Raw genomic sequence first — 10,477 nt, 5'->3', positions numbered from 1 at the left:
CTCTCTCTCTCTCTCTCTCTCTCTCTCTCTGATAGACATACCTATATTTAATTTAATTTATGTGCATTCACATATGAATACATTTTGGTTTTGTATTTCTTCTGGCCTTTTTACCTACTCCAGTCATACCCCAAGGTTTTGTTTTTGTAAATGTTAACGCTGATCATATTGTGGAGCATTATGCAATGTAATGAAATTTTTCATTAGGTTGTCCTTACACAAGAATGCCATAAACATCAATTAAAATGGAAAACTAGGGCTATAAACAAACCATTTTAGTACATATTTGTTCAGTGGTCAGGCAGATGTTAACCCTGCATCCATACTTTGCTAAAGCAATCTTTATAGAAAACTCCCCTGAGAGCCAAATAAAAGACTTAGCTCTTAATATACCTGAGTTGAAAAGATAAAAGTATGTTATTCTAATAATTGTAAATTCTAACTATTGAGATCTTCTATGGTACGATTAAAGCAGTCAACAAAAGTGAGATCTTCTACGGTAGGATTAAAGCAGTCAACAAAATCTTTATTTTTTAGTAGCATAAGATGGACTGTAAATATTTCAAGTGTGAACTGTGATATTTTAATATCTGTATGTAGCATGTATTATTTAAATCAATATAATAAGTACTTTGATCTACTCATTCCTTAGAGCCTTCAATTCCTCTGTCTTTTCTAGATCCTCTCAAATATACAATAGGCTGTTGTACATTGTAGTCCCACTTTGCCTACTTCTATCACTCCTCATCCTTGCTGTTCCTGGTTTCTGATGAGTACTTTTCTCCTTTTGTAGTTTTAATATATGAAGGGCAACATGTGGCACTTGGTTTTCCAGTTTTAGCTTATTTTGCTCAGTGTAGCACTTCAGTTTCATTTACTTTGTCTCAAAGGAGAGAATTTCATTTTTGTTGATGACTATGTAATTCCAGTATTCCAGTAAGCATATATACCATGCTTTCTTTATCCATTCATCTGTTGATGGGTAGCTAAAGTGATTCTGTATCTTAGCTAATGTCATACTAAGATAATATACTTGGTTTTGCAGGAAACCTTATGATTTTATTTTCTCTGAATATATGTCCAGAAGTGAGAGGTTGATTAGATAGAGTATTTTTTCTGTTTTTAATTTATTTCTTAGGAATATTCTATTTTGTTCTCTCTAATAGCTGTTATAATCTGCATTCCTACTAAAACTATATATTTCATTAAGAAGCAGGTCCTTAATAAAAGTGAAGATTAAAGCAAATAGGGAGAAATAGCTTATTTGTGACTAAGTAAATGATCCCCAACATATAAGACTTGTGTGTGTGTGTATGTGTGTGTATGTGTGTGTGTGTGTGTGTGTGTGTGTGTGTGTGTTTGTGTAGGGCTAATTGAGGCTCGTGAGTTCTCTGGAAAGGAAGGGGTCATAGTGTATTGTTTCTGTTGGGAAATCTAGTCATAGAGATGTCACAATGAAGTGACTGCTTGAGGTAACTGATGGTGAGAAAGAAATCATGTATTAGGTTTCCAAAGAGAATGCATAGTAATCTAAATGGATGCACCATGTATCACTGGATAAGGTCGAAAATGGTTGATAGTGTTCCTAAAAATTATGGGAAAATTTCTTTGATTAAGTGAGCATTGGATTCTCTATACTGCTTCCACTCTTTTGCTGGATGCAGTTTCAAACACAGGTGAATTTAGCAGGAGTTATTGATAAAATTGCTTACTCTCCACACCTTAGCACTTAAGACAAACATTTAAAAATATTTTTTCATCATAACTTGTTTCTCTTTAGGATTTTTGTTTTGTTAGCTGTGGAAACAGCAAGCAAGGACAAAAAAAAAGTGTTTAGAGGACCTATAGCTTTTTAAAAATGTTTTTTTTCCCACACTTTTCCCTAAAGACAATATAGGACTATCTAAAGTCCTGTTTCTCAAAAAGACCTGTGGATTTTGAGAAACCAGAACTGGGTTGTTGCTGTGATTCCTGAGAAAAGCTGATAAAATTGACATCTTCCTTTTCTTCTTACAGACCAGAACGAAGGATTTCATTGCAGGGAAGAATGCCGGATTCTTGGCCACTCTGATAGATGCTGGATGCCCCGGAATCCCATGCCCACCCGCTCCAAGTCGCCTGAGCACGTGAGGAACATCATCGCTCTGTCCATTGAAGCTACTGCTGCTGATATTGAGGCTTATGACGACTGCGGCCCCATCAAGCGGACATTCGCGACCTTCGGAAAAGATGTCAGTAGCCACCGGGCTGAAGATCGACCCATCCTGAAAGGCAAGCGGACTGTCGATGTGACCATCTGCAGCCCCAAAGTCAACAGCGCTATTCGGGAGGCGGGCAATGGGTGTGAAGCTATTAGCCCTGTCACCTCCCCACTCCATCTGAAGAGCCCTCTGCCCACCAAGCCTTCCATGTCTTACACCATCGCCCTGGCTCCTCCAGCTCATGATCTGGAGCACCATGCCAACAACGGCGCTTCTCGACCTTCTGAAGCTGAGCCCCGTGGAGCCGACAGTGAGAAAGTCATGCATGAGGTCAACCCTATTCTGAAGGAAGGTCGTGACAAGGAATCTCCTGGCGTGAAGCGTCTGAAGGATATCGTTCTCTAAACCCAGCTGGGGTCGAAGAGGAGAGAACAAAATCACACTGGCTAGTGAAGATGTAGCAGCTGCTCATTTTGATTGCTCACCAATGGTTGGTTCTTGAGTGGCTGTATTGCAGAGCTTTCCCTAAATGTATTGTGTATAAGTGACTATCATTCTGTGACAATCCCTCTCGTTTCATCAGGCAGTAGGGGTGTGCAGTTGGAGCAAATTAGCTTTGGCTTGAGTTGTACATGGGGCCTTGATGTTGGGGAAACAGAGGCAAATTCAGTTGTGAAAAAGTATTATGTATTAAGTGTTTGAATTTATATATTTTTATATGTCAAAATGATAATATAAATTACCATTGTTTGTGAAGAATTACATTTAAAAAAAGAAAAAAGAAAAAAAAAAGAAAAAAAAAACAAGCAAAGCTCTGGACACCTTTAAGAAGCTCATCACCGTTTTTTGTAGTGTAGACAAGTTACTGGTCATTTATTGTGTACTATTCATTGATTCAGTGATGTGAAATCGAGCCCCCAAAAGGTTGTTTCTGAAGCTCGAGTACTTTCCAATGCCGCTTACTTTGCTGTGGATGCCCCTGCTTTAAGAACCCTTTTGCTAGCTGTGCTGTTGTTGTATTTGATATTGCAAATTGCTATGTGTGTGGTGATGGCAAAAGGCTTTTAAAGGTTGATGTTTTCTTTTCTTAAAAAAATAATAAAAATACAGATAAAAAAAAAAACAAAACAAAACAAAATGCAAACAATGGAGGCAGCAAATGAGTTAGCAACACCACGAGTAGAGGTTGAAGACTTGGTGGATGCTCACACGGTTTTACTCCGTGGAGTGATTGCTCACCACCTCGCAGAGGATTTCTCCTGCCTTTCAGTCTTCAGCCTCGGTCTGTTGCTAGTTCATTGTAGAAAGTCATTTTTGGATTTGCTGCTATCTAATTTGCAGTTGTCAGAAATACTGTGCTGAAGATTTTATGAGATACATTATTTTTTTTTCCTAATTTTCAGGCCCTGCACAGGAAAGTTACTCCCGAAGTTATCAGTTTTCAGGCTGAGAAATTCCCTGTCTCCAATCATCTAAAACTCATGCAACATGACTGAGTCTATTTTGAGATCTAAATTACCATCTTTTAGACACACACTTCCTGATTCAGTGTTTTCCCAATCATGATTGGAATTAGATGGTAAAGTGCATCATGGGCTGGAATCAAGGGCTCCATATTGCTCTTTATCTTAGGCTTATAAATAATGATAGAGTAAGCAGTATGAAGTGTACACATAGGAAAAGACAGGTAATAACATCATTAATCTAATTACTGTGCCTTCTAAACGGAGACACTCAGACACTTGAACTCATCTTTTTATGACTAATACTTTTTTGATTAAAAATGTGAACAACAAATTATTAAGACAAAACTTCTTTAGATTTAGCTAACTTTTTTTTTTTTCTGTAGGCTAGGAATATGCCTTCTAACACTAACAAACCATACATTCTTTTAGTTGTTATTGTTTTAATACTGCACAAATGTCCCTATTTTATCATATCTATTAATATTCACTAGCCAACATAGTATTCTTGCAGCCTAAGAGTTCATTATTTAAAATAAACTAAAGAAACATGTCACCTTTCCTCTACCTTTGTCTTAAAAGAATTGTTTCTAAAGAAACAAGGTTTTTTTTTTTTTGCTTCTCTTTTGTAATTCAAGAATACTTAGAAAGAAAGTCTAGAATTTAGAGCTCTAGAATTCAAAAGAGAATTTATTTTCTTAAGTTTAGTAGATACAGTCAGCTTTTTGAAATGTTTTCATTATTTTTACCTGAGTTCCTAGCTTTATACATTACTAGGAATACTTTCTTTTGTGGGAGGTGGGAGGGTTTTAAGGGAGGGGGTGGGTAAGGCACTGGGTATGGGATTAGGTAGGGGAGAAGATTTCTGGGAAAAAAGACACCTATAAATGAAGCTACAAATCCATCCTTATTTCCTATTCTGTACTGAATACTACCTCATGCAAATATTGGCGTGGCTGCAAATTTCCCCTACACTGACAGTTAGAGATCAGTCGCCCTCCATCTTCTTGCTTCAGTTAATTTTCTCTCATATATTTTTCTCCTATTTTGATTTACTTTATTTTAGTGTAGTAGAATTATGGATTAGGTATTTATTTATTTTTGTTCTTCCAGATGACTATTTAATTACCACATTCAGCTTTTGACAAGTGTCCTTCTTTAAGTTAGGAAGACTGCCTATAGAATTTCGACTGCTCTTCACCATGATCCATCTGATAGTATCTTGTTAGCTAGCACCTCAAGGTCACTTGGTAGTCGGACTGTATAGTTTTCTACAGGTGTATTTCTTACTAGGGAGTTTGAAAGATTGTGGGAGATGGAAATGGAAGGTTGGAATGTAGAGCAGCCACTGCCTGTAATAGTCTTACCAGCCACTTAAAAACAGTAGCAGTGGCATTGACTTTTTGTTTTTTACCTTTAAAAAAGAAAAGCAACTAAATTTCTTAAATTTTTCCCCCCAGAATTTACGTTCATGCTTTAGATTCATTCCTTTTCCCTATCTAAAACATTGTTCTCAGTGGGCAGTCAGATTTTTTTTCAGTTTCTAAACTCTTTATTATGTTCAGAGAATTTTTCTCATTAAGGAAATTCCCTCCCCCGCCCCCCTCCAATTGTCTGATGGAAATGCAAGTGCATCCTAGGAGGGCTTTGTAGGCAGGTTCTACAGGCAGGCTGTGCTTGCAAATAGGACTTTTGCACAAGGGTCTTAAATTTCCCATCAAATTGGGATTCTTCCCCTCCCTTTTTAACACATGTGATGAAAGGCTACCTAGGCCAATGGGACAAATATCTTTTTCTTTTCTGCAAACATGTTACACACTTAAACAAGTGGGAGCAATTTTAGTTCCCAAGTCCTAGGGAACTAATTCTACTTATTCTTGTGTCCCTAGGTCATGAAGTGTAACATGCTTAAAATTTTTCTGGCCAGGTAAACATCTTTATTCAGTATAGGGAATCTAGTTTGCATTGATTGATTGCTTTCTCACAAACATAGGGACCTGCTATTCAGTAAGACATAGGGAGAAGTGATCCACAATGACCTGTGGAAACTTTTCTTTTCCCGATGCAGACTAGTAAATGAACCTGTTCAGAATGAAATGTACTGTTCCATTGATCCTCTGAAGCCAGGAGAAAAAGTGAAGGTTTATCTTGGTACTGAATAGATAGATAGTGGGCTTTGAAATTCAGTACTTCCGAAGAACAGTGGTTCTCGAAATATTGTCTCAGAGCAACATCACTTAGGAACTTGTTAGAAATGAGAATTCTCTATCCCTGCCTGGAATGACTGTTTAAGAAATACTGAGGAACTGGCCCAGAAATCCATAGGAATCAGAGGCCCATTCAAGTTTGAGGGCTTGTTAAAGCACAGGTTTGTAGAGCCTAATCCTTAGAGTTTATTATGCAGTTGTTTTGAGGTAGGCTATCTTTTCCTATCTACAGATGCCTAGGAGGTACTGAGGAGACAATGCTCCAGAGGAAACTTGCCTCATAGGACTAACTTCAGCTAAAGTGGCCATTTATACAAATTTGTTGATGTGGTGACCAACGGTTCACTAATGAAAGATGTAACTCTGAACTCTGAAACTGGAAAGTACCCAGAGTACCTTCCAGATCCTGTCATATGGCTGGTAGAGGGAAATTCAGATGACTTTTCTTCTACATCTACATTTCGCTCAAAAGCAAACACAAATGGTCCACTTGAAGTAGCAAAGACAAGGGGCAGTTTGGGGAGAGGCAGGGATGGAAGGGATAGCTTTTTTGGGCATTCAAGGTGGAGAAAGGATTATTACTGTACATAATCCATTTTATGGGGATCATTTTGACGTCAAATGTTCCCCCAAGGCACTCTCAGCAAGTCTGGTCCACTTGGCTCTTTTCACAGGGTAATAAAACCCTTCTGACTTTGACAAACTGGCATAAATGAGCTGAAGAAATCCATTGTATACAGTCCTAGTGTTTGCCTTCTTGGTAAAATTACATTTTAAGGATGTCATTTCATGAGTCAAATTGTATCTGCTGACACTAAAGTGTATTGAGATGTTGTTCTTTAGTTTAAGTATGTATCAAAGTAATATTCAAAGGGGATGTGTGGGGGTGGGACTGGGACTGGGTGGCTTTATATTGATATTGAAATATTCCAGAGCAAAACACATTGTCCTAATGAAGTTGTTACAGCTCTCTTTGTTTTCTTGTGAAGCTGGAATTGGCCTGTGGGCCACTTGTTGTGCAAAAGTGAATTAATTTCAAATAGGAATCACATTGCTTTTGTAAAACAAAGAAAATCAACCACCTTGTCTGAAGTATATGTTGTAAGGCGCTCTTGGTAAGGAACAACCCAGAAACACCTGACCTTGATTGGAAAGCATTGTAGGTCATTAGGGAAATCTGATGATGCTGACTGGTGTTCCAGCTGTGTTGGCAATTTAAGATGACCTTGTTACTAACTGAATGTTGCTGTCAACCATAGCAAACAAACCAGCTAACACCTTTACAGCACCAGTTAAGTAGACGTTTACTGGCACTGGTTGGCATTCAGCTGAGGAAGGCTAAGATACAGACTAAGGACCAAGAGCCAGACTAGGTCTAGCTAGAAATTCAGCAACAAATACCTCCTTGTACTATTTGAATGCTAAGGTATTAGTTGCAAAAGGCTTACGCCTTCGCTCCTCTAGTGAGGGGAATGAGCCTGATGACGCTATTACTGTTTACCTGTCAACCAGAGTGGCAATTTAGAAGGATGCAAGTACAGTATGTCTCATTAAGCAGTCTTTGTTGCTGATTATATGAAGATGAAATGGTTGTATATGCTGATCTGTATGTTATGTACATTTTCACAGTGATTGAATCATTGTAAAAACAAAAAAGACAAAAAAGAATCACTACTCTGTCTATTTTATGAAGATGATAAAGCAGCTTTATTAAATTATTGCAGTTCTGTTTTAAATGGTGTTACCTGCCACATTGTTTCCTTTTATCTGGTGGTTCCCTGTTTTCCTCTTAAATGTGTTTTCTCTGCTTCAAAAATTTAATGCATTTTAGTATTAAAGGCTATTATGGAAAAAGTAATGAGGCTTTGGTGAAATGTGTCTTGGAGAGTGTTTTTTTTTTTTTCCATTGACTGGGAGTGGAAGCATCTCAGAACTTGGAATTAACCAGTTCTTGGTGGAGTTACTGATGTTTGGGCAAAGATTTTCATTTGCCTTTCCTATTTCATACAACATTCACCTTCCTAACAGAGGAGCTTCTTCCCGGATCCTGTAAATCCAGATATATACATTGCAACCCCTCCTACTGGCAGCCCTATCAATACCATTACAGAAGGAAGGAAATTCATTTCACATTGGGGATGCAAAAGATTTTCCCATGTGCCACTTTAAACAAGCACACTAAAATTATTCTTTAAATCATTTCAGGGGCAACTGCACATTGGGACTTCTCTGTGGAATTAATTTTTTTTAAAGGGCAAGCTATAGCTGAGGCTGTCAGTAGGGAAAAAGAGAGTGTAAAACAAAGATGACCTGGCTGCCCCTTGATGCCTTCAGGTTTGAAAATGAAGCATCAGGAGAGGTTCTGTCTTTGTACATAACAAGGCTGCAGAGAAAGCCCCAACAAACACTCTTTATTCAAACAATTATTCTGTGGAACTTAACACTTGGGCTGTGAGTATTCATTCTGACTGCAGCTGGAAGGGGTGGATAGAGGAAGGGGGTGCACATCAGACTATTACAAATAGTGCTTTTAGTGGTTAAAGGCTAAATTGCTTCAGCATGACCTATTCTTTCCAGACAATTAAAAGTGATCTCAAGGAAATCCACTGTCTTCCTGGATCTCCATCTTCCTATTATCTCTGCTCACCTGTATTAAATTGAGATTGTATCTTATTCCCCAGAATTAGCCCTAGAGTCAAAGCAATAGCAAGAGATTTGGTACTGCATTTTAATAGGTGTTTTATCAGAATGCAAACAGACATGCTGGGGCACTGGGATTCCATACACTGGTATATGTACAGATGTTCACATGTCCTCACAGATGGACAGACATATTGAAAAGAAGCTGCTCTGTCACTGGCCTGGAAACTATTAAGACACAGGGGCAGGGGGTTAAGGGGATGCTTCTGGGTTAGCCTGCACCAAAAGCACAAAGAGAATAAGTTTCTTGGGGTGTTTTCCATCGAGATAGATAGATAGATAGGTAGATAGATAGATAGATAGATAGATAGATAGATAGATAGATAGATAGATAGAGTCAGGGAGTGGGATAGAGCAAAAAAGTCAATTTCTTTGTAGTAACAAAGAAGTAAAAATTCTCATACGAAGAGCCTTCACATGTATAAGAAAGATACACCCAAGGTCATAACCATATCCATTGCCTATCTATGGGAAATTGGCAATGTTATACAAGCATAAGCTCAAATACATTCAAGTTTATAAACCAAACCAAAACAAACTATTGCTTCTATGAGGGTGCTCCCCTACACCCCCTCCTGCCTCAGTGCCCTGGCATTCCCCTACACTGGGGCATTGAGCCTTCTCAGGACCCAGGGGGCTCCCCTCCCATCCATGCTAGATAAGGCCATCCTCTGCTACATATGCACCTGGAGCCATGGGTCCCTCCATGTGTACTCTGGTTGGTGGTTTAGTCCCTGGGAGCTTGTGGGGGGGTGGTCTGGTTGGTTGATATTGATATTCTTTCTATGGGGTTGCAAACCCTTTCAGTTCCTTCAGTCCTTCCCCTAACTACTCCATTGTGGCCCCTACGCTTAGTCCTATGGTTGGCTGCCTGTATCCAAATCAATATTGGTCAGGCTCTGGCACAGCCTCTCAGGGGACAGCTATACCAGGCTCCTATCAGCAAGCATTTCTTGGCATCAACAATAGCATATGGGTTTGGTGTCTGCAGATGGGGTGGATCCCTAGGTGGGGCAGTCTCTGGATGGCCTTTCCTTCAGTCTCTGTTCCACTCCTTGAATTTGACAGAAACAATTCTGGATTAATATTTTTGAGATGGGTGGGTGAACCCATCCCTCAACTAGGGGCCATGCCTATCCACTGGATATGGTCTCTATAGGTTCTCTCTCCCCTTTGTTGGGTATTTCAGCTAATGTCCTACCTGTTGGGTCCTGGAAACCTCTTGGGTTACTAGCATCTGGGACTTTCTAGTGGCTACCTCCAGTTCCCCATCCCCCACAGCCACACACCTCCATTTAATTTCCTGACTTTCTAAATATCATCCCAGGCTCCTCCCATCCCTGATCCTCCCTTCCTACCAAGTCCCTCCCACCCTCTACTGCTTGTGATTATTTTCTTCCCCCTTATGAGTAGGACTGAAGAATCCACACTTTGGTCTTCCTTCTTCTTGGGTTTCATATGGTCTGTGAGTTGTATCTTGGGTATTCTGAGCTTCTGGGCTAATATTCTGGGTGTGGGTAGTAAGTGCGTACCATGTCTGTTCTTTTGTGATTGGGTTACCTCACTCAGGAAGATATTCTCCAGATCCATCCATTTGCCTAAGAATTTCATGAAGTCATTGTTTTTAACAGCTGAGTAGTACTCCATTGTGTAGATGTACCACATATTCTCTATCCATTCCTCTGTTGAGGGACACATTGTTTGTTTCCAGCTTCTGGCTATTATAAATAAGGTTGCTACCAACCAAAGAGTACACATGGTGGGACTAATGGCTCCAGCAGCATATGTATAGCAGAGGATAGCCTAGTCGGTCATAAATAGGAGGAGAGGCCCTTGGTCCTGTGAAGGTTCTATGCCCTAGTGTAGGGGAATGGCAGGGGCAGGAAGGGTAGGTTGTTGAGCAGGG

At 39.4% G+C, this 10,477-nt stretch overlaps 1 protein-coding gene across 6 annotated transcripts in view; it reads left to right on the top strand.

The window, feature by feature from the left end:
- Positions 1-7,729, top strand: part of Pcdh19 (protocadherin 19) — a 105,959-nt gene extending 98,230 nt beyond the window's left edge. For all 6 annotated transcript variants that reach the window (XM_031367497.1, XM_031367487.1, XM_031367480.1 and 3 more), the window contains one exon: positions 2,017-7,729. In XM_031367497.1, the coding sequence (XP_031223357.1) occupies positions 2,017-2,606 (590 nt within the window). In that variant the 3' untranslated portion in view covers positions 2,607-7,729. The remainder of the gene's footprint in view (positions 1-2,016) is intronic.
- The last annotated feature ends 2,748 nt before the right edge of the window (positions 7,730-10,477 follow it).

This window comes from Mastomys coucha, chromosome X (genome assembly GCF_008632895.1).
Source record: "Mastomys coucha isolate ucsf_1 chromosome X, UCSF_Mcou_1, whole genome shotgun sequence".
NCBI lineage: Eukaryota > Metazoa > Chordata > Mammalia > Rodentia > Muridae > Mastomys > Mastomys coucha.
This window is presented reverse-complemented; position numbering and strand designations above follow the sequence as displayed.